Source organism: Lissotriton helveticus, chromosome 7, assembly GCF_964261635.1.
Source record: "Lissotriton helveticus chromosome 7, aLisHel1.1, whole genome shotgun sequence".
Lineage (NCBI taxonomy): Eukaryota > Metazoa > Chordata > Amphibia > Caudata > Salamandridae > Lissotriton > Lissotriton helveticus.
This window is the reverse complement of record NC_136068.1, coordinates 409,891,664-409,917,267: the sequence shown is the minus strand read 5'-3', so window position 1 is coordinate 409,917,267 and position 25,604 is coordinate 409,891,664. Positions and strand designations below refer to the sequence as shown.

Genomic DNA, 25,604 nt, shown 5'->3' with positions numbered 1-25,604 from the left:
AGGAGGGGAGGATTAGGGTGAGGGGGTGTAACTTTTTTAGGGGAAGGGGGTATAAAGGAGGTAGACTTAGGGCAGTCATTCACTTGAAGGGGGTAGATAGGTGATTGAGGTGGAAAGCCAGTAAGGGTTGTTGTATCTGGTGTATTGTGGGATGTAAGGGGGGACAAGGGAGTCTGAATGGGGGGTGTCGGTGGCGGATGAGGTGGAGCTGTTGGGGAGGTGAGGGAGACTGTTGAGCGTGGGGATAGACGATGAAGTGCATCAGAGGGTGGGGAGGAGTGGGAGTCAGAAGGGGGGAGGAGGGTAGAGGAGAGAGAGATAGATATTAGAATGGGGTGGTAAAAGGGGGAAGGTAGGGGAAGCTGGAGGGGTAGCTGAGGTGTTGGGTAGGGTGGGGGATGAGGGCGGATTACTCAGGAGGAGATCATCAGGATGAGAACGAGTGGCAGAGTATTGGAAATTAGGCGTTAGGGAAGGGGCCTGGGTGGGCGCAATAGTATCATGCAATTTAGGGGAATCAAGAGGGGAGGTGAGGGAGTCAAATGTTGAGGGGGATGTAAGGGGGACAAGTACATTGGGGGTCTGAGAGGTATTAAAGGACTGGGAGAAAATAGGGGACTGGGTGATATTCGGGGAATGAGAGAAATTGGGGGACAAGGAGACAAGGGTGTCGTAACAAGTTATAATGTTGAGGGCGAGGGTGGTAAGTAGTGTTTGAGGATTGTCAGCTTGATTGGAGGAGGGGGAGTGTAAAATGGGGATAGGGGATGACAATGGGATGGGAGGTGGGGGATCATTATTTGTAGACTTGCTAGGTTTCCCTAGGTGTCGGCTAAGCCAAGGTTAAAAATCGACAGCTAGGCGCATTGCAAAGAAAGGGTCAGTTTTCACTGGAAAAATGTGATGTTCCCAAGTTGCATTTGGGGCTGTTTCCTGTCACGGGCACTAGGCGTACCGACACAGGTGAGGTACCATTTTTATCAAGAGGCTTTGGGGAATGCTGGGTAGAAGTTTCTGGATCCACGCAGATTCCAGAACTTTCCATTACGGAAATGTGAGGAGAATATGTTATTTGACAAAGTTTGAGGTTTGCAAAGGATTCTGGTTAACAAAACCTGGTCAGAGCCACACAAGCCACCCCATCCTGGATTTTCCGTGGTGTCTGGCCCAAATCCACAACTAGCCACAGACCGAAGAAAGGGTCAGTTTTCACTGGTAAAATGTGATGTGTCCCCGTTGCGTTTAGGGCTGTTTTCTGTAGTGGGTACTAGACCTACCCACACAAGTGCGGTACCATTTTTATTAGGAGACTTTGGATAATACTGGGTGACTGGAAGTTTGTGGCTCCCCACAGATTCCAGAAGTTCCCATCACAGAAATGTGAGGATAATTTGTTTTTTGGACAAAGTTTGACGTTTGTAAGGGATTCTTGGTAACTGAACCTGGTGAGAGCCACACAGGTCACCCATCCTGGATCGCACTGGGAGTCTAGTTTAAAAAAATGCACCAGCTGAGCTTGGGTCCTAAATCCATAGAAAAGCACATTGCAAAAAAAGGGTCAGAATTCAGTGGAAAAATGTGATTTGTCCATGTTGCGTTTTGGAACGTTTCCTGCCGCGGGCACTAGGCCTACCTACACAAGTGAGGTACCATTTTTATTGAAAGACGTGGGGGAATGCTGGGTGGGTGGAAGTTAGTGGCTCTACACAGATTCCAGACTTTTCCATCACAGAAATGTGAGGAAAATGTATTTGTTTTTTTGCAAAGTTTGAGGTTTGCAAGAGATTCTGGCTAACATAACCTGGTGAGAGCCACACAAGTCACCCCATCCTGAATTCCCCAGGATGTCTAATTTTCAACAATGTATAGGTTTGGTAGGCTTCCTTAGGTGCCAGCAGAAGGTCCAAAATCCAAAACTAGGCACATTGCGAAGAAAGGGTCAGTTTTCACTGGAGAAATGTGATGTGTCCACATTGAGTTTAGGGCCATTTCCTGTAGCGGGATACTAGGCCTACCCACACAAGTGAAGTACCATTTTTATTGAGAGACTTTGGGGAATGCTGGGTGGCTGGAAGTTTGAGGCTCCCCGCATACTCCAGGACTTCCCATCACAGAAATGTGAGGAAAATTTGTTTTTTTTTACAAACTTTGAGGTTTGCAAGGGATTTTCGGTAACAGAAACTGATGAGATCCACACAAGTCACTCATCCTGGATTCTGCTGGGTTTTCAAAAATATACAGGTTTGCTAGGCATCCCTAGATGACAGCTGAGCTAAGGTCCTAAATCCACAGCTAGGCACATTGCAAAAAAAAGGGTATTTGTTCACTGGAAAAATGTGAGGTGTCCAAGTTGTGTTTTGGGACGTTTCCTGTCCTAGGTAATTTTAATACTGCCCTTATAAATACACACCGCTAACTAGAAACTACTAGCTAGTGGTATTTCTTATTCTAATAATGTTTTTATGTATATGGCTTCCAAATACAGGTCCAGATATTACATATCTACAAATCTTAAGTTACGACATAATAGGAAATAAGCCACTAATCAGGTAAACCTTTGCTATATAGCTATATAGTTACCGTACATATAGAAATATGAGTAAACTAATAAATATCGTGATCTAGTAAGTATACCTGATATTAAAGATTAATGTCAGGCTATTTCACCTTACAATTAATGAAGGCGACATGTGCTGTGTTCAACTTAGAAGTATGAAGTTGATTTTCCTTTCAGATTTGTATATAAGAGCACCTTCGAGTTATATGAAGGGCCATTATATTTAATCAATGTACCCTAAGTATTGGTGTACCGCCGTCCAATCTAAAGATATATTTTGGCTCTATTCATATTAGGAAGATAAATAACGATAGTAATTTGTTGGTTGGTAACACCTTAGAGTGTATATATTTAATTAAAGTATTAAATTATGTGTACTCTTCTAATAGGTTAATTTCCTCATAAAAAGAACAAACCCACTAGATACTACTCTACTGAGACCTTTTGTTAACTGGTAAGTCTAGCACTATATCAACTTTTAGTAGATTTGACACAATTCTGCTTTTAGCGCCTTCTTAATGGCACGGTGTATTCCTTGGTGTAGGACTTTATTTGTCTTTCTTTGTTTATCCAGTGATAGCACTTTATCTTGTTGTTACATTTTTATAACCAACTGAATGTTAAGAATATCACCTAGAAGTCGTACACATCTATGAAATGTTTTTCCCTGTGTTTACACGGGAGAGTATACTGAACATCTAATATACAGTATCCAATTAAAAATGAACTTATTATGGCTTATTGTATTAACATCTAATCAAGTGTATATGTCACTTGTTTCTAGCCCTGACGAAGTCCTTAGGCTTATTAGCTGGACGAAACACGTGTTGGCAATGAATTGTACGCTAAGAAAATGATTGGAAGAACTGTGCGTTGTGACTGCATATGAACTGTTGAAGAAATAAAGAAGAAAATATTTTTGAAAACTACTTAACTGGAAAATCAGTACTTTGATTGGACTTTATTGACTTTTTACCTAGAATTGCTCAGGTTGAGAATTGTTGAGTACTCCTGAACGCATAATGGATTAGTGTTGAAAATTAGTATAGTGAAATATGAAGTAATTTGAGTGGTGGATTTGTTAGTCAATTATTTGGATTGAGAAGGGTTGGGGAGGGATAAAAAAGCAAAAAAGGTTTGCATTTATATAGCGCTTGTAACCCTGATGAGGTGTTGAAACGCTTTGTAGGCGAGTAGCACGCTACTCTGGAACCCATAAAGGATTAGTGGTGAATTAGTATAGTGGAATATGGAAATAGAGAAGAGACCATGCTATTGTGTTATTTATTTGATTGAAAAGAATAGTGGAGAGATAGAAGAGTGAAGGATTTCTTTTTATTAGGTCATAGCAGTAGGAGGAGGCTTTTGGATAAGTAAAAAGGGTTTTTGGAGGGGAAGAGTCAAAGGGAAGAGTTTAGAAAGGTTTGTTTTGGGGGATCGGTATAGTCAAAGAGGTGTCAGATGATGGAAGGAGGGGTAGAGTAGGAGAGAGTCAAGAAAGGGTTATTTTGGGGGACATAGCAGTGGTATGGGGTTTGGGATGAATGAGAGAGTGGGTGCTAGATGTATAGGGTGAGAGATTTGGTAGTGAATGGGAAAGAGAAGTAGAAAGAAGTTTGAGATGAGTCAGAAAGTTGGGCTGGAAGATATATTGAGAGAAGTATAGGCTGAGAAACAGGGTAGTGCATTGGGAATGCTAAATTAGAAGAAAGTGATAAATATATAGATCCATAAGTATATTGAAGTATAGAGATGTATAAAGGAGGTAGGTATATGTAAATTGAAGATATTGACATAGTTAGCGGATGAGAAATAGGGTAGTGCATTGGATATGCTTTTTCAGGAAAAAAGTAACAGACAAATAGATCCAAGTACATGGAGTTACATAGATGCACAATGGAAGCAAGTACATGTAGACCAAAGATGATTTTTTTTTTTTCTTTCGTTTTTGTTTTTGCTTTTATAACAACATAATTATTGTACATGTTTATACAAAGCAATACACAAAGATAGGCACATATCTATAGTGAACATAAAGGCTTATATACAGAGAGACAAATACATTGGGTGGGTGTTAAAGAATGGGAAAATTGGCAGCATGCCTGGCCCTGGTCCCGACCAGTCTCGAACAGGCACTCACCCTTGTCCTCTCCACCCTTAGCTTTGATGCCCAGGCTGAGACGCCCTAAGCCATAGCCGTTTATAGCCCTAGTAGTCAGGTGATCCCTTTAGCCAATGGGAACTCTAGCCCTAACACTATCCAATTGAAGCACTAGCCCTAAAATCTAGAACCAATAGGAGATGAGGACCTTACAGCCAATTTTAGCCCGTGTCCAAGCATCCAATCACTTTCAAAAACCCTGATCTCTACTTCAAATAGAGGCTCTAGCCCTACCAGTAGTCTCAACCCTAGTCCAAGCAACCACTGGCACGGGAAGCCCAAGTCCCTACTTCCAATAGAAAGCCTAACCCTTCTCTTAGTCCCACACCTAGTCCAGCAACCAATCACACCATAAACCCTAATCGCTACTTCTAATTAAAGGCCTAACCCTAGTCCTAGTCCCACCCTAGTCCCAACAACCAATAACAGAGGCAGCCTAGTCCGTACTTCCAATAGAAATCCTATCCCTAGCCCTAGTCCCAACCCTGCATTGATTGACTCACAGACCCAGAAACCAATCAGAACCCTCAAATACACAACCAATGAGGGCACTAATCTTAATCCAATCGAAACATCAGATACAACCACCAATCAGTGTACACATGTACTAAACAATATTGGACTATATAAAGTCCCAGCTACCTCAGACAAGGTTTGTTGGCCAGGGAGTTGGAAGCTGCTCTTCTATTCAGAAATCTCCTAGGAGACAGACCGGCTCAAACCACACTTTGGACTTCTGCAGGTAAGGCCCCAACAAACTTGTCCTCCTAACAACACTATTTGTATAAAACTTTACTCCCTCTCCTGGCCAGAAAACGAAGTGCACAGTCCCAATTAAACACAGTTTAAACAGCTTACAGCAGATTACTGCTGTCTCAGAGGGGAAGGGGGTGTGGTTTCACTGACTTGTTAACACAAAATGGTCGCTGGGATTGCACTGCTTAACATACAGGTCTTAGCACAGAGCAAAGGAGACATTTGGAAGGAACAACTGATAGTCACGGGGAATGAGAGGGAAAAACTACAGAGTTTGGATTGCAAATCCGACAATTCAACAGGTTAAATGGAAGCAGTCACAGGCAGGAAAAAACTCAAGTTTAAACACAAAAACATGGGATACATTATGCAATCACTTGCAGGTTAAACTACAATTTTAAACTGTAACAACCACAGGCAAAGACAGTTAAAGAAATGTAAAAAAAAAAAATAAGATGATGCAATCACAGGTAGAGAAAATCGTTTTTTAAACCTTTTTTAGGAAAGACACAGCACTAGTCTGCCTCCTTACCACTTCCTGGACTCTGCTCACTGCAATCTGGGGCACGGGTAGGCTGCAACTCAGAAGATGGAGGCGAATGATTTGGGGTGCACCCAGCAAAGCCTTAAGGGGCCTGGGCATGTGTGAGAGGAGGGCTCAGATTTGCTTGGAGGTGGAGAAAAACCAATAGCAGTCCTAGATCTGCCGGCCTGGGGGTGGGGCTGAGACTGGAGAGCTGCTCTATTCACAGATCTCCTAGGAGACATACAGGCTCAATCCACATTTTGGTAAGGCCCCAACAAACTTGTCCCCTAACAACACTATTTGTATAAAACATTAGTCCCTCTCTTGGCCAAAAAACAAAGTGCACAGTCCCTATTAAACACAGTTTAAACAGCTTAAGGCAGATTACTGCTGTCTCAGGGTTGGAAGGGGGGCTGGTTTCACTGACTTATGAACACAAAATGGTCGCTGGAGGTGCACTGCTTAACATACAGGGCTTAGCACAGAGCAAAGAAGACATTTGATGGGAAAAACTGATAGTCACAGCGAATGAGAGGGAAAACTGCAGAGTTTGGACTGCAAATCCCACAATTCAACAGGTTAAATGGAAGCAGTCACAGGCAGGAAAAACCACAAGTTTAAACTCGAAAACATGGACTAAATTATGCAATCACTGGCAGGTTAAAACTACAATTTTAAACTGTAACAACCACAGGCAAAGACCGTTAAAGTAATTTAAAAAGAAAAAAATAAGATGATGTAATCACAGGTAGGGAAACTCATTTTAAAAACTTTTTTAGGAAAGAGACAGCACTAGTCTGCCTCCTTACCACTTCCTGGACTCTGCTAACTGTAATCTGGGGCACATGTAGGCTGCAACTCACCAGATGGAGGAGAATGATTTGGGGTGCCCCCAGCAAAACCTTAAGGGGCCTGGGCAGGTGTGAGAGAAGGGCTCAGATTTGCTTGGAGCTGGGGAAAAACCAATAGCAGTCCTAGGTCTGCTGGCCTGGGGGTGGGGCTGAGACTGGGGAGCTGCTCTACTCACAGATCTCCTAGGAGACAGACTGGCTCAATCCACACTTTGGACTTCTGCAGGTAAGGCCCCAACAAACTTGTCCTCTAACAACACTATTTGCATAAAACTTTGCTCCCTCTCCTGGCCAGAAAACGAAGTGCACAGTCCCTATTAAACACAGTTTAAACAGCTTACAGCAGATTACTGCTGTCTCGGGGGGGGGGGCTGGTTTCACTGACTTGTTAACACAAAATGGTTGCTGGGGGTGCACTGCTTAACATACAGGTTTTAGCTCAGAGCAAAGGAGACATTTGGAGGGAAAAACTTATAGTCACTGGGAATGAGAGGGAATGAGAGGGAAAAACTACAGAGTTTGGACTGCAAATCCCACAATTCAACAGGTTAAATGGAAACAGTCACAGGCAGGAAAAAACACAAGTTTAAACACAAAAACATGGGATACATTATGCAATCACTGGTAGGTTAAATCTACAATTTTAAACTGTAACAACCACAGGCAAAGACAGTTGAAGAAAGTTAAAAAGTAAAACATAAGATGATGCAATCACAGGTAGGGAAAATCGTTTTTTAAACTTTTTTTAGGAAAAAGACAGCACTAGCCTGCCTCCTTACCACTTCCTGGAATCTGCTCACTGCAATCTGGGGCACAGGATGGAGGATTGTAAATCATGTTTGTCTCTGTACCTTAAGAAACCTTCTCTAAAGAATTCTACTATGTCTTTTTTTACAGTCCTTAGTCAGTGTTATGAATGTGCCAGACAGAATTCTACAGTTTATGAAGGCAATGTTGTGGCAGAAAGTTAATTAACTTGTTGTTGATCAGCGTAGATGGGCTGATGACAAGTGAGTGGGAGAATAAATGGATTGACACAGGTGTGCCAAGACCCCATCTTGCAATATCATCAGGTGGATGGTGCACTTGTTTACTCATACCACAAATGTTCATCTGCATGATAAGTTCCCCCCTACTCACTACAGACATCACCGCTCTGTCGGGTATCATTTCTCCTTCGGGGCTTGGACAACCTCTATGCAATTCTACAAGCCTCCACTAGCCCAAGCAGCAGATCCTGCTGGCATGCATAGAAGGAGCTGATAAAATGCTGGCGCAGGGGTCTAAGTGCAGAAAGAAAAGAATTGGAACTGCAACAGACACAACGTTTTGGGGTCTGCAAGGGTGATGACAGTGGGAGTGAGGTCAGCGTGAATAAAGAAAGACATGAGCCTGATTATTTACCGACCAATAGCTATAATATAAAAATACAGAAACTACAGGCTGCAGAATGCAAACTGCCTTTAGCAACAACAAAAAATAAACAAAGCTGGATTAAGATTTCACACATGACCTATGGCATTCTGGCAGTTAATGTTGATTTTGCTTGTGAAAAAGGCTTCGACTAGTTCCTCAAATGGAGAGACAACTTTCTGGGAAGAGATCAAAGGCCATTCAGAGAAGCGAGGGAGATAAAACATGCTGATGGACACACATTTAAACTCACCTGGAACAAGGACGCTTACTAACAAGCATATTACCTAGCACAGTAACAAACCTTAGAGGTATTGGACTGATAATAAGAATGAGCTCATGACTTCCCCCCCACCCCTCTCTCCCTCGACGCCAGCAGCAAAAGCAGTGTGTATGAAAAGGTATCATTCTCTGCACTGGCAGGACCTGTAGGAACTTGATGCTAATTCTTTTTTTGACTAGGTTAGGATAAGATTTTCAGTGATAACATGTATGGGAATGCCAATCCCATTAGTCCCCGCCCACTCCAACCACTGTGCAGGAAAACATGTTGAAATGCAGAGATTTTGCCACTGACATGCAAGAGGAGCAACCGGTTGACAAGCAAGTAGGGGATCACATACACAGGGAATAGAATGCTGACTTTTATTATATGGACTTTGCTCAAACGAAGATTGGTTACTGACACGGAGGATGGATGATGACATACAAGGCATGGAGCTTGCCGATATGTTGGACCAGGGTCTGCTGTTATGAAGCATCACAAAATGGCTGACATTCCATTAGTGGAGTCTAATACCCGGAGACCTAGAGAACTCGAATGTAGGATTTCATACCACACACTGCTGGGGTGGGGGGCTTTCACTACTTTGTGCATTTATTAAAGCCTTTAAGGTGCCTCTAAGTAGTGGAGTAACCAGATCCTACACTATCACTTGTTTGACCATGTTCCACATCATGGGAAACACTAACTTTCTATAGAAAGTTCTATGGTGCCCAATGGGACTGTGCTGGAGGAGCGACCTAGTGAAGGGTTTGTGAGCTGGGAAAGCTGAACAATCAGTCCATCTCTTTACCTTGTACAGCCAGGACGATCTGTTTCATCCTGAATTCAGACTGGTAGTACACATAACAGCGGTAATTGCCAGAATCCTCAACTTTGGCCTTGGAAATTAGAAGGGAGGCATTGCCATTTTTCAGCTCATTGGCAAAAAGGCTAACCCCTTGCCTGTCAATGATGACAGTGTTGTCGAACTCTGCAATCTGCTTCCCACGATGGAACCACTGCACCATCAACTGCTTTAGGTCAATGGGTTGTTTGTCCACTTTCAAGATACAGTTCAACAGCACCTCCTCTCCAGCGTTCACATTCACAGAGGGTCTAGTGGTCACCTCAATTTTTGCACCTGAAAGAAAAACACGAGGTGTTAATTTAACATCCAGAGCATCAAAAGAAGAACTACAAAAAAAAATTCCCACATAACACTTGCAATTCAAACAGGAGAAATTCAAGGTAGCATGTATTGTACTGTATTGTATTTTAATTGCACCAATAGCGGCCGGCATTGCGCGCGGGTGGCAGGACGGGCGGTCACAGGGGGAAAAAAGGGAGTTAAACAGGGGTGCGCAAAATCTATATATATAAAAACGAATGTATGTCTGTCTGTCTGTTTGTCCTTTAAGCATTACTACACCACTCATCCGATCGCCATGAATCTTTGGGAAGTTGTTGAGCACACTGCCGCGAAGGTTTCTGGCATAAACAATTTTTAAATATCGGCCCCCCAGGGCCCTCATAATCTTTCGAATACTAATGTACGCACCAGACGGAAAAAGAACAAATCGCCTATCCTCAAGCACTCGAATAAATAAATAGAATTAAAACACCATTCATCCGATCGCCATGAAACTTTGGGAAGTTGTTGAGTACACTCCCACGAAGGTTTCTGGCATAACATTTTTTTAAATATCGGCCCCCCAGGGCCCTCATAATCTTTCGAATACTGATGTACGCACCAGATGGAAAAACAAAAAATTGTGTATCCACAAGCACTCGAATAAATAAATAGAATTAAAAAGACACTTTGAAATGTTTTCCATATTAAAATGAATACGTTTCAATACAAATGACACAGTGTAAATTGAATGTTATCATAACGAGTTTCCTTAAATTTCCTTTCTTCGGAGATCGCAGCAACGCGTGACGGGTACGCTAGTTTAAAATAAAAAAATGACTTACTTTGCCGCTGGGGCCCTCGTCCCTGCTCCTGCTCTCCTCCACGAACAGGAAGCACAGCCAGGCCCCACTGACCAATCACAACGCTGCAATGCAGCGTTGTGATTGGTAGGCACCCATGCTCCCCTGACCAGCATTGTGATTGGTTTTGAGCATCCCGGGTTGACGCTCAACCAGGGAATAGGGGCTTGGGAATGTTCTCCACTCAGGCTGTAATGCCGCCTACATCGAGAATGGGGAAAGTGTACATGACTGGTTTGAGTAGCCGGAGAGGGCCAACCAAACAGTCATTGCACACTTAGGAGTGGCAAACCACTCCTCCCCTGCTCTGAGAGCAGAGCAACCCACCCACCTGCAAAGCAGCATAAACATTAAATGACAATAATATTATAATTGTATGTTTCAAGTGCTCGCACTGTGACGCTCCTACGCCATAGCGGAGGAGCCTTCACTGAATTGCACTTATATAGTACTTACTACCCCTGACAAGGCACTGAAGCATTTTACAATGGGCAGCACACTGCTCCAGAACCCATGGGGTTATTTCAGTGGTAATTGTTGGTACTTGGGAGCTGTCACTGGGAGAGCCGAGCATGGTGGACGCTTGTTGAATTAGCTCCGTCCTCTGCCCGGTAAAACTAGCTTAATATCCTACAACCCCGACGGCCCTGGTGACCCGCCCGGGTCTACACGAGGCGGAGATTCTGCGGGGCGAACCGGTCGGAGTCTAGTGCCCGACAAAATGACTTACAGGGCACCGAAGCATCCGAGGCGAGTGTGGCCTGCTACCAGATCGGGAGCCGCGGCCTCGAGGGAAGTGTGGCCTCGCAGGAAGAATGCCCAGCCGGGGGCACCGAGCTAACGGGAGGAGGAGCTGACGGGAGATCACTTGCGGAGGTGGAGTAGTGCCAGCGCCGATCCCCCCCGGACCCTGCTGGAACACCTGGCGTGTACCCCTAACGCAACTGGCCGGAGAGACACAGGGCCTGCTGGAGACGGGGAGGCCGCGGCCTCGCCTGAAGCAAGGCGGAGTAAGTGGAGCCTAGCCGGCGATAACGAGCAAAAGGGAGGCGAGGCGCAGCGGAGGCCTTAACTCCTGGGACCCACGCCATACTCAAACCCCGACGAATCGGCTCAGGAGGTGAAGACGGAGGGCCGTTGCGGCGGCGCGCTTCAACGCCATTGACGCAGCGGCGCAGGAGACTACCCTGCGCCGTGGGAGAACTACGATAGCGGCAAAGGGGGGCTGTTGGAGACGAGCCAGAAAAGGGGGTGGTGATGGACAGAGCATCTGAATCAAACAGAACACTCAAACCCAGTCAAAAGATCAGGGCTTGATCCATCACCGTTTTTTAGCTCACTGCACCATCCCAGTTCAGAACCTGGCTATATGCAAATTAGTCTGTCCCTGGACCAGTGCATCATGCTCAGATGTGAGTCCCTTGCTCACTGCACCATCAGGATTCAAGCAAGCCGGGCCGAAGACGGCTGTAATGCCAGAAACCGGTCCCCGGAAGCTTGTTTCCTTTCCAGTAAAGAATTGGCTTGGTAGTTTGGTCTGCCCTATTCCCATGATGCACTGGGCCAGGGACAGAATAATTTGCATATAGCCAGGTTCTGAACTGGGATGGTGCAGTGAGCTAAAAAACGGTGATGGATAAAGCCCTGATCTGTTGACTGGGTAGGAGTGTTCTGATTAACTCAGATACTCTGTCCATCACCACCCCCTTTTTGAATCGTTGGAGACGAGCGGCGCCGCGACCTGGCTGGCCGCACACAGGGGCCAGGAACGACGCGGCGGAGAACACACTGCATCGTCGGAGGGGTGCCCAGTCCCGGCAGAGGCGTCGAACGGCGAGGGGGCCATACTGTCTTCTGACCAGGGGCCGGCTTGGCACCATAGCACCTGGAGGGCCCCCCCTGTGATACCGGAGGTGCCGGAGGCCGTGCTGCTACCGCCTGGGAGTACTGCTGATCATAGGGACTGCTGAGATAGGGGAGGCCCACGACACGGCTGCAGAGCCCTGCAGGGCCTGCAGGCTGAAAGACACGCCACCGCATGCTCCACAGGGCGTCGGACGGTGGGACACCGGCCTTCCTGCCTGAGAGGAGCGGAATCCATTGAAGTGCGGAGGGCCTGCACGGACACGAGCTTTGAGGTACCGGAGGGGGAGCGCGCGGCCAGCCGATCCTGCCCTGAGCGGCCCCCGGGCAGGGGACTAGCCATAGTATAACACACTCACCTGGCATAGTGCAATCAACCACTGCTGAGACCCAGGTCGGGTCACCTGGAACGGGCTCGATCTCTACATAGACACGCTGAGTGTGCGGCTGGACGATACCACACCACTTCGCCCACTCGCGGAGCTTAGGCACCAGAAAACTCGAGACCGGCGCAAGCGGGACACCTGTGACACGACCTACTGCACACTGGAACGTAGTCCTCTCGGGAACGCAAACACCACCATCCTGACGTGAGAAACATGGGCAGGAACAGGAACAAGATGCCGGAAAGGGGCGCTGACCTGACGCAGCAGTCTACTGGTTCAGAAGATCCACTGGCCTCTTCCAATGTTGAGATGGTGCCTCCGACTGGGCAGACCTCGCAGGAGGCCAAACTAGCCCTTATACTGACAGAGATACGTGCTTCCAGGGAAGCACTGGAAACGCGCATGGACCAGATGGCAACTGGTATGTCTCTGCTACGCGCTGATCATAACAAGCTGGCGGAGAGGGTCACGGAACATAAACTAGCCCTGGACGACTTGATACCGCAGCAGACAGAGCAATCCACAAAAATGGAAAACATGGAGAAGCAGCTGAAAGTAATATGGGAGAAGATGGACGATGCGGAAGGGAGGGCGCGCCGAAACAACGTGCGAATCCTAGGAATTCCGGAGCGCAGCGAGGGGAGGAACCCGACGCAGTTTGTAGAGGATTGGCTGCAGAAACTTGCGGGGCCACAAGAACTTACGCCTCTCTACAATGTGGAGAGGGCGCATAGGATACCAGGTAGACCACCAAGGGCAGGAGCTGCGCCTCGCCCTTTAATAGCTCGCCTGCTCAACTACAAAGACAGGGACATAGTCTTGCGAGTGGCACGAGAAAAGGCATCCATACGCTTTGAGGACAAGATTGTATCGATCTACCCAGACTTCACCCCGACGGTGCAAAGGGCCAGGGCTACGTTCCTGAGTGTGAAGAAACGCTTACGGGTTAGAAACCTGAAATACGCTCTGCTGTTCCCTGCCCACCTGAAAAAAATCCACAACAACAAATCACTTTTCTTCGACATGGCCGAGGAGGCGGCGGAATGGATGGAAGTAACGCTGACGCCGCCCAATTCGCAAGACCCCCTGGGGGAGGAACAATGGAGGAACGGGCCGCTGCGAAGGGAGGAGAAACGGCCTGCAGAGGGTGCCACACACGAGGATGTGGAGGTAACAAGCGGACCGGACACCCTGACTGGACTGCGGATGTCACAGGAGAGGGCTCGGCTGACTGAGGCCGCTCTGGGTGCACACAACGCAGGCGGCGCAGCGGTCATAGGTAGCGCCTCTGATGCCCGGACGGAGGTGTCTGGCTCTGCGGATAGCCTGCAACTTTTTCCGAAAATAACCGCACAGGAGGCGAGTGAACTTTAATGGGACTTCAGAAGACTCCGACTGGTAATGTACAGATTGCATGTAGGACTCTGGGTGGGTTGGCTGGGACCGGGGGTATGAACACTGGCCAGGGCTCGCTGCGGGGACTCCGGCGGGGCCCGGGCAAGGGAGAGCGGGACCACACCCCTAGGGCGCAGCAATGGTACTGTTAGATTGTCACCCCAGTTGGGTGCTAGTGTTTGGACCTCATAGTTTCTTGAGTGGGGACCTTGATGTTTTGGGGATGTTTGTAACTGGGGCACTCACGGCAGCATATGCAGGTACTCTTGTAACATGGTGGGATATACTGGATCTACTTGTCACAAACAGCCATGGGGTCACTTAGCGAATACAAAATGTGCACCTGGAATGTGAGAGGAATGAGCTCGGTCCATAAAAGGCATAGGGTGCTGGCGCAACTGAATAGGAGACGTGTTGCAGTGGCCTACTTACAGGAAACACATTTGAATAGGGATGAAGGTGCGAAACTGCTCAAGAAATGGAAGGGGCAACTGTTTGCTACTACTTACTCTGTGTTCTCCCGGGGGGCAGCAATATGGATCAGGAACTCAGTCCCCTTTAAGATGATGGAAGAAAGGCTAGACCCAGAGGGCAGGTATGTGCTTATCAAGGGATTGTTAGATGGCTCCCCTGTTGTGCTTGGCTGTGTGTATGCACCGAATGTGGGTCAGGTTTTTTTTAACCATGCTTAAAAGAGCGATAGCTGATTGGTCGGACAATGTGTGGATTATTTGAGGGGACTTTAATGCAGTCCTAGACTTATCATTGGACAGGTCGCACCCACCACTGCAGGCTACTGAAAGCAGGAGGCAGGCAGAAGCACTTTCTCAATGGGCAGCGGGCTGGGGGCTAGCGGATATTTGGAGATGCATGCATTTGTCGGACAGAGAGTATACCTTCTTCTCCCCTCCCCATGGTTTACACACAAGAATAGATCACATATTTTGCAACACAACGTTACTGGGGGAGGTGATAGCCTCGGAACACATGGGTAAAACCTTCTCGGACCACAATCCGGTTGAGGTCACGCTGCGATGGGGCAAGATGCCCACTCCGATACCGACATGGCGCATGTCCCCGGAACTGCTGGAAGACACTGTTTTTAAGGCCACCATGGCGGATTACATCACACACCATTTCCACATTAATGATGGCACGGCTAGCACGCGCCAGATTGAATGGGATGCATTTAAGGTGTACATAAGGGGGGAAGCAATGAACGCGCGATCGGGTATGAGACGTTTGGTCATGGAGAAGCTTAGAGATGTAGAGGGCCGGCTGGCCATGTTGGAGAGGGAGGCTGCGGGTACGAATTTGCCTTTTACACCTTTGCAGGAGGCACACATTCAACATGCTGAGTTGTTGGAGGAACTTCGTGTCCTGGATTACAGGGAATACACATGTAGACAACATACCTACGCAGACAGATCGGGCCCCCTGCTAGCCCGATTACTGCGAGATGCCCCGGCCCCTACTCCTGTGTTAGAGGTTATGGATCAAACTGGGAGGTTAGTGGCGACACAGTTCGATATAAACGCTGCCTTTCGTGACTACTATGAGTCACTGTACGGTCCACATCGACGTATGTCAGATAAGGCATTTGACGAGTTTGTGTCGGGGCTCGAGCTCCCGCGCCTAGAAAAGACCCAGAGTGACGACTTGGCGCGACCCATATCGATTGCAGAGATAAGACAGGCAATACGAGCACTCCCGAGGAACAAGACCCCAGGAACCGATGGGCTGCCGGCGGAGTTTTATGGGGCATTCATAGACTTGTTGGCCCCGCGTTTACACGTGGTGTTCAACGAAGCGAGGAAAGCAGAGGGGTTACCGCAGTCCACACTGCAGGCTCTAATTGTCTCATTACCCAAGCCGGGTAGAGACAGCCTACGGTTAGCTAACTACAGACTGCTGTCTTTGCTGAACACTGACCACAAGGTACTGAGCAAGGTGTTAGCGACGAGACTGGCACAATATATCCCGGACCTAATCCACCCGGATCAATGTGGTTTCGTGCCAGGCAGAAGCACGGCGATGAATTTGAGGAGGCTTAGCCAACTCATGCTTCACAAGCGTTTACCCATAGCAACAGAGGGCTGTATCTCGTTGGATCTGCGGCAGGCATTTGATTCCCTCCGATGGGATTATATGTTCGCAGCGCTGGAACGGTTCAGGATCCCGACTGACTTTACAGCTTGGATCCGATTACTGTACACCCGCCCTACTGCTAGAGTTCGCACGAATAGATGTATATCGCCTCAGTTGGACATAGCAAGGGGCACGAGGCAAGGATGCCCGCTGTCCCCGCTATTGTTTATACTAGCACTAGAACCGCTTCTAAGTAAGTTCCGGCCTCGGGCGCAGCACAGATGCATCAAGAGGGGAGGGGTAACTCATGTGGTGTCGGCGTACGCTGATGACATCATCCTTTATTTGAGGGATTTACATGGGCGACTGGACCCCATTCCCGAGCTTTTTAAGGACTTTAGTGCGCTCTCAGGCCTTACGATAAGCGAGTCTAAGTCGTATGGGTACTGTTTCACTGCCCTCGAGACACGTGCCCCCTTGCCTTTCCCACCTTATAGCTTCGAAATGGCGGAGACAACCTTCCGCTACCTGGGGATACAGATTTACAGGAGAGAGGCAGATATGGTTGATGGTAACCTGGGGCGGGCGGTAGCAGCACTGAGGTCCCAGGTACAATTCTGGACCGCACTGCCACTGTCGGTGGCGGGCAGGGTAGCTATCTCTAAGATGGTAGTGCTCCCGAGACTCCTTTACTATTTTACGAACTTGCCCTTTAGGGTTCCAGCTGCTGTATTTCGAACCTTGAATACCATACTGGCGGAGCTGGTCTGGGGACGGGGTAGACGCCGCATAAGTCTGGCAAAACTACAACTGCCCACGGCGGCTGGGGGGATGGGAGTACCGGACTTATTGGCATATTACTATGCGTGCCAATTACAATGGCTGGCTTGTTGGCTAGCGGGACGCAACCTGCATGAAATAGGCATGTCCGAAGAAGACAGGGGAAGGGGTGCCATACACACTCTACTGCTGCCTAACGCGGCGGTCCCCGGGCAATCTCCTCCCTTGCTCAAGATGGCCATTGACTGCTGGAGGAGAGCTGCGAGATACACGTCCCCCACCTCTTCCTACGCTCCCACAATACCATTGCTGGGGATTCCACTGGGGACGGGAAGGTTATCTAGAAGGGCGCTCACCACGTGGACGGAAGCCGGGGTGACACAGGTGGGCGATTTATTCAACGATGACCGCATGATGCCCTTTGAGGACTTCTGCACGGCACACCACGCACCTAGGGGGATGTTCTTGCTACACGGAGGGGTGCGAGACTACATCACACGGACTTGGGCACTGGAAGGTAACGAACCACATATAAACCCGCTACACACGATGCTATACCTGATGGGTGCAGGGTGCAACTTAACAAAATGGATCACGAGCGGTATCCGTTCCGGGAGGGCGATATCGTTGCAGCCGCTGCGTGAAGTGTGGGAGAGAGATGCAGGCCGAGCGTTTCGAGATAAAGAGTGGGAGCGTGTTCTTAAATTCCCAAAGAAAGTTTCGAGGAACCCAAAGTTTAAATTCATTCAACTTATGATCCTACACCGCGCATACCTCACCCCTCACCGAATACATGTAATGTTCCCCGCCACGCCAGACTCCTGCCCTCGGTGTGGAATGGAGGATGCAAGGTTGATACACATGCTATGGGAATGCCCGAAATTGGGATATTTTTGGGCTACAATACACGCCGCAATACACAGAGTGTCCCCCAACAGACAGTACGACACCATATCCTCTAGCTTGTTGGGCCTGGGACCCACTGAACGTAAGAAAAGCGTGACCTAGAGGTTTATTGACCTCGCACTGCTAATGGCTAAGCGTACTATTACCATGAGGTGGAAGTCGACCAGGCCACCTGACCCGGATGTGTGGAAAGCGGAAGTAGTGAGGTGGGGCAAGGCCGAAGGTATGGCATTACAGACTGAAGAGCGGAAAGGCTTGAGAAGGGTTCCTATATCACTAGAATGGAACACTATAATGATATCCTTTGAAATGGCGGATGTGGACACTACCACTGGGAGCTCGTGTGTGGATGACTGAAATGGGTAGAATGCCTTGGGAATACCACTTACTTTGACTCCCTAGTGCACCCGAATGGCAAGGGATAGTAGCTCATGTGCAGACACAGGTGCACTAAATAGGATACCATTAAGCCAGGGCTGGCTTATGTATTATAGGGCCCTAATGAGATTTGTGACAGTGACTTGGAGAAACTAAGAGAAGGAAGCAGAGTTTATTACCATGTATAGATGTCATATTATGCCTTATAGAAGTGCCTGGGGAGGGATGCTGGGTGGGGGGAGTTGGGTGGGAAGAGTTGGGGGTTGTGTAAAAGTAAAAAAAATAAAAAAAAATAAGAAAAGGAAATTTGAGCCAATACAGTACGGCTGCCATGTACCGCTGGCGCATATGCTAACTCGAACTGATCTGTACTGTAATGCATGTGAACTGTAATCCTGCAAATAAAAAATATTTTCAAAAAAAAAAAAATTGTTGGTACTTGGGATTCGTTTTGTGCTTTTAAGGAAACATTCCAAGCGCTTACTTCAGATTCTATGTGGTAGATGAAATAATTAGGAATTTGGTTGTATCTTTAGAGAGAGTGGAGTTTTTAAATTCATGCAAATAGTTGATGGAATTTTTCGGTGAGTTACAGAAGATTAGGTATTTGTAGGTTCCACGGGTATCACTTTTACAGGAGAGGTTCTAATCTTTGAAATGAGGTGTGGAAATTAGGTGAAAAACAACAATACTGATTAACATAGAAAGTTATGTGACTTTGGTAGGCTGTGCTCAGAGAGAGGAGGCATGCAGAGGATGCAAAGTAAATAGAGGTTTGTTTGAAAAAAAGCAGAGGAAGTTTTAAGTCAAGGAGAATGCCAATTTTCAAAGGAATACAGTTTTTCTTTTCTTTAGGTTGCATGCAATCTGAAGGTACAAAACTGTAGAAAGAAATATTATGTGCTTGCGAGATATCTTATGCAAAAACAACAGTTGGCGGACAGAATGCAGAACAATGTCATACATTCACCCCGGTACCCCAAAAGGCAAGCAAGTCTGCGCCCGTCCACGCCTGGCCGGGACCCGGGGCCGAAACACCTGCCCGCATGGGGGCAGCTTGCCGTTATTCCTCTGAGCAACTCACTGCTTTATGCCCTCCTATCTCGCAGGAGTGTAAAAACAGTATTCTGCCAGGGAACCAGTGGCATAAGTGCAGCCACTGCCCTTTTGTGTCAGTGTCAGGACTGAAAACCAGAGATAGCGGCCAACTCCTGCATTGCTCCTTGATTAACTGTAGGTCTCTGCAGAAACATAAACTGGAAATGTATGACTATCTGAGAGACGCCCAGCCGGACATGCTTTTCCTCACGAAGACCTGGCTAAACATGGACTCGGCTCCTGATATCCTGGAAGCCCTTCCTCTGCACTATGGCATTATCAGAGTTGACCGAATGCACAAGAGGGGCGGAGGAATCGCCATAAGACATAGGCTATCTACTCAGTGCACCTTAGAATCAACAGAGATTGAGGATTGCGAAGCAGGGTTTTTCTCCATCACAGCCCCTTTAGATTGCTGTATAAAGGGGTTCCTGATCTACCGCCCCCAAGGGGCCCCATACCTGCTTTGCGCATACCCTGATTGAGCGAATAATGCAACCCTCCTTACGCTATGCTAAATTGATGTTAGTAGGAGATCTGAATCTGCACTTGAAGGATACATCTAATAATGGCACACAGGAGGTCTGTCAGGCATTAGCAGATCTTCACCTAATGCACAAATCAGTCCTTCCTACCCACCAACTTTGCCATCTATTGGATCCGATCTTTGTCAACTGGGATGCCTTACATATTAAACCACCGACCCTGGTTCCGTGGTCTGATCATTTTATTGTCCCTTTTGAGATCATGCTGCCCAATTTGCCGTGCCACATAAAATGGGCACTACCAAACCGATGAGGAAATGTTTTCCACATCTAGCTTTAATATGGCCCTTCAGAAGGGCGGCCCACCTGGGGGCACTGATATTGTGTCGGCATGTGATGCACTTGATAAACGCATCCTGGAGGCACTGAATAGTACAGCTCCCAGGTCCTCGAGAGCATGGGGCAGGCAGTGTAAGACCGCGCCTTGGTTTAGCAATGAACTTAGAACGGCCAAATTAGCCTGTAATCATCGCGAGAGAGCTTGTAGGAGGAAGTTTGATGTTCCTACAAAAATTGAATATAAATCTAGCCTAAACAATACCATGCTATGATTAGGAATGGCACGGGCCACCTATTACAACAACAGGATTGAGACAGCTGGGAACTCTTCTAAAGAACTCTTTACTATTTTTAAAGAGATCACGTCGTTAGCAAGAGTTACTGCTCCTGACACGAGTTCAGTTGAGTCCTATAATAGGATAGTGGACTACTTTGCCGAGAAAGTGGGAAGGATTTCTGCCACTTTCCCTATCTCGGTACAAAAGGGGGTGGTGATGGATGGAGCATCTGAACCAATCAAACACTCACACCCAGTCAAAAGATCTGGGTTTAATCCATCACCGTTCTTTAGCCCACTCTGCCACCCCAGTTCAGACATGGCTATATGCAAATCAGTCTTGACCCTGTGCCCCGGGGGAACAGACCAGCCCGAACTGCCAAGCCAGGTTCTCCCTAGACTGGAAACAAGCATCCTAGGACCGGTTTCGGGCTTTCAGCCGTCATCAGCCAGGATAGCTTGATTCAAGTGGCATGGAGATCACAGGACTCAAGTCTGCGTATACCCGTCCCACTCGGGGTGACAAATGCAAAAACAACAGTTGATGGACAGAATGCAGAACAATGTCATACATTCACCCCAGTACAGAGATCGGGGCCTAAATCCATTATTTTTTTGCTCATCATGCCATTCCAGTTTGAACCTAGCCATATGCAAACCAGTCGTGACCCTGTGCTCCATGGGAACAGACTAGCCCGAACTGCCAAGCCAGGTTCTCCCTAGACTGGAAAGAAGCATCCTAGGACCGGTTTCGGGCTTTCAGCCCTCATCAGCCAGGATAGCTTGATTCCAGTGGCATGGAGAGCACGGGACTCACGTCTGAGCATACCCGTCCCACTCGGGATGACAAATACAAAAACAACAGTTGATGGACAGAATGCAGAACAATGTCATACATTCACCCCAGTACAGAGATCGGGGCCTAAATCCATTGTTTTTTTGCTCACCATGCCATTCCAGTTTGAACCTAGCCATATGCAAATCAGTCTTGACCCTGCGCCCAAAGGGAACAGACCAGCCCAAACTGCCAGACCAGGTCCTCCCTGGACCAGAAACAAGCATCCTAGGACCGGTTTCGGGGTTTCACCCCTCTTCAGCTAGGATAGCTTGATTCCAGTGGCACTGAGAGCACGGGACTCACGTCTGAGCATACCCGTCCCACTCGGGGTAACAAATGCAAAAACAACTATTGATGGACAGAATGCAGAACAATGTCATACATTCACCCTAGTACAGAGATCTGGGCCTAAATCCATCATTTTTTTGCTCACCATCCTATTCCAGTTTGGACCCAGCCATATGCAAATCAGTCTTGACCCTGCACCCAATGGTAACAGTCCAGCCCGAACTGCCAGGCCAGGTCCTCCCTAGACTGGAAACAAGCATCCTAGGACCGGGGTCCTGGGCTCACTCCCAGTAACAAATTGGGAGTGGAATCAAATTAGCAGGGAGGCACATAAGAGGAAATAACCGTTCAGGGGGGAAAGTGGTCTTTACACTCTTTTTACTACCTGCCAACAAACAGGATTTACTTTTCAGAATCCCTCTGGGCCTAGACTTTAAAAAAAAAAAAATCTCTTTATTGAACAAAAGAAGCAATCCACGTTTGTACAATGATCAATGAAACAGGACCCGAATAGGTCCCTCTTGTAACAGTTATCAGTGAACCAACAATCGTACACATGGCAATGGCGAATAAGCATGACATAATACAAATTTTCATTATGCTCGTAAGGAGGTCTTAAGTTTGACATGCTGAAAAAGGCATATCTCTGAAAGAACTTAAAATCAAACAATAAACATAACCGTGAGTACATAAGAACAAAGGGGTAGACCAAAGCACAAAAAGTACATAAAGTTGTGGATATTGAGCAAGTGGTAGCAATCAGTAAGGCTAATGGCAGCAGCATAAGCCGTAGCAGGCAACAGTTCAGGAGGAAGTCACCTTCAAGCGCACATTGGTCATCAATCAAATCCATGCATACCTAACTTAGACTGGGTCAGAGAGGCACCCCAAAGCCCAGCCGAAGACGTGCCAAGTCTCGGGCACCAGGGATTAACAAGGGAGGCGGGCACAGCGGCCCGACACTAAGCAGCCTAGCCCACACCCTCTGGTACAATAGAGGTAATAGAACGAGCCTGTGTCTCCAGTGTAAGTTTCGCAACATATGAACGGTATGGCCCCCAAATGTCCAGTGGCCGGGAGGCAGAAGGAAGTTGTCCAGAGTATTCAACACTGTTAACATTACAATAAGCCAGGCTGCGGAGCCAAGCATGTACAGTGGGGGGACGCCTAGCACACCAGTGTAGCGCTATCTCCCGCTTGGCTAGTAAAAAAACAAATGGCTGCCAACTTACGAAGTGGGCTACGAAAGTTGACCACGTAGCTAAGCAGCGCTATTTCTGGAGTAGGCACCAATGGCAGGCCCAAAATGTCTCCCAGGATCTTATGGACCTGGAGCCAATAGTTTTGTAAAAGGGGGCAAGTCCGGGAAAGATGGGCAAAGTCAGCCGGCGGGGAGTTGCATTTGGGGCAGGAGTTTGGTCTATTTGCATCAATTTTGTGAGCTAGAGCCGGAGTGTGGTACATCCGCCTCAGGAACTTGAAGTGTATGAGCTTGTGCCTGCTATTTATGGACACTTCCCTGGTGGCAGTGCAACACGCCGCCCACTGATCATCAGTAAACTGGGTGCCAAGATCGCCCTCCCACGCGGCTCTCACCGCAGCATCCGAGGAGGGAAGCGAGGCCAAGCAGAGTCTGTAGAGTTTCGAGACCACACGCGGCGGTGGCGATCCGCCCGACATTATAATAGACCTCATAGCGTGTCCTCATTATAGGCAGAGGAATACTCTACCTGCCCTGGCAATAGTGTGTCGTGGGGCTGAGCCTTGCATTAACACAGTGTTAAGTTGACATGAGCTTATGTAACTATGCTGACAATCTTGTTTCTAATAATATGTCTGCTTGTATTAGCTAAGGTGCTGCGCATGAGAACACAGCGTTAGAAATAAATATTTCAAACTTGCTCGTGTCTCTTTTTACTCCCTGTTTTGGACTGGTATGAGAGTATAACGAAAGAGTGTTCTTGTTTTCCACATTGCCTGAGGTAACCTAAGTCGCATGTTCTGGGTTGTCTCATCATTGGTTTGATGGCTATAGGACCAAGAGCTAATGAAACACTGATGCTAGTCTGGTAGGGGATGTTGGGTACTAAGGTGAGTTTTGGCACACCCTAATTCACTAAGGTCCTAAGTCTCTGTGTACATTTCTGTGTAGGAGCAGAATCCCTGCAACATGGTGCCCAAATGATGGCGGTCTTATTACATGACGCTTGAGTAGTACTTATATCAGTCCTTAACCCCTTCACTATCGTTTCCGGTTAACAGTGGTGACGGATAAACCTACCTATAGTTACATAGGTCTTTTCAAGTTTGAATCTTTCAAAATGGTTTCCTTTTGAATTACTACCCAGTTGTGCTACATTGTTTTACATTGTACCTTTAATTGTCTGTGTTGCTATGGCTAACGTTGACATACCGCAGCATAGTAGCATTGCGGTCCGCAATCATCTGCAGGCTTATAACGTTGGCTTGGAGGGCATGGCAGTTATGTTGGTGGTGAGTGCTGAGGTAGCCTGCCCGTTTTAGATTTTCTACTCTTTGGTGACATTTGCCGCTGTGGAGGCAGCTTCTCAGGTATTTGAAACTTATACTCACACAGCCGTGCCCTTGGAATATGTTCCTTATAGGACACAGGAGATTCCGATTTCTGCATGGCAGCACCGTGTTTGGCGTAATAGTGCCCTTCCCCACAGTGTAACGGTGATTAGATTAGATCCTTTGTCCATTCCAGGGGCTTCTTGGCCTGTTTTGGTTGATTTACCCTGCATCCTCATGCAGGGGTAGTCCCCTGTGCTGAATTGCAGCCCCTATATAACTCTGCAATCAGTGTTATCAGGGCCCTAGTTCAATATATCACCCGCAATTTCCAGGGCAGGGCCCCTGGTGTTGCGGAGCTTCCAGCTAGCTGGACCGAGGGAATGAAGCTTAGTCCCATGATGGTTAATGCAGTTATGGGCAAGCGTCCCCAAGATAAGGATGATATGCCTTTTTGGTTTGCCAAGAAATTTGACCAGCTGGAGGCAGTTTTTCCTAATTCGAATCCTGTTGAAAAACACAGGATTCTTACTATTAGTTTACCCAAGGACTTGGTACCGGAAGCGGGTGACTGTGAGTTATGGGGTAGAATTTTTGCGGCAGTGTACACGAGGTGCTTGTGCTTCGGCACTCCGTCAATGGCTGTCCTTCCGACGGTCATTAAGCGTGTTCAGGATGAACACGGACCTGAGGCGGTGGTTGAATTGGGAATGAGACTCGTTGGCACATTTGACGTAATTTCCGATTTAGTCCTTTCTAATATAAAGGGAGATGCGGCGAACTTCCAAGTGGCTAATGCCTTGCGCGATGTCCCCGATGCCGACAAACCCTGACTGCCTTTTCCCTATAGGTGCCTGAGGGAGGGAAAAGAGGTTTATTTGAATGGTGAGGATTGCACAACAACACCAGATCACTCATTAGTGTGTAGGAATATCCAATTGCATGGCTCATGCAACCAAAACGTGCCTAATTTAGCCTGTGTTTTGAAAGGTACACCTACGCCTGCTATCATACCCACATTCACATTACTAGCAAACAGTAGTTATTTACTTTTAAATAATGATGATTGTTGTGGGAATATATAGTATATGTATCTGCCTTTCTTTCACAGCTAGCTCCCTGATCCATTGTGGTCATTAGGTACCCGTAACAGTGGAATGGTGAGTCGGGTACATTAGAAAATACAATAGGAAGGAAACAGGGTTACTGGTAGTAGAGTGTAAGGTTACCCGATTTATAAATATGGTAAATTGAATTTTTTATGGGCCCAATGCGTATATGGTAAAATTATAGTCGGGTGACCTGCGCGCTCTATCAGTAATTTTCTGATAGCAGAGCTATGGTTAGGGACTAGTTAAAGATATGTAGGACTAGTTAAGTAGGTAAGTTATTTGCTGCTAATCGTGAAAGTTTTGATGTTTTATTGATGT

The 25,604-nt window shown here is 47.3% G+C and overlaps 1 protein-coding gene across 1 annotated transcript in view; it reads right to left on the bottom strand.

Annotated features, from left to right (window-relative positions):
* LOC144768533 (uncharacterized) overlaps nucleotides 1-25,604 on the bottom strand; it is a 163,182-nt gene that overhangs the window by 35,513 nt on the left and 102,065 nt on the right. The window contains exon 2 of the mRNA XM_078652286.1: nucleotides 9,341-9,670. Coding sequence (XP_078508412.1) covers nucleotides 9,341-9,670 — 330 coding nt within the window. The remainder of the gene's footprint in view (nucleotides 1-9,340; nucleotides 9,671-25,604) is intronic.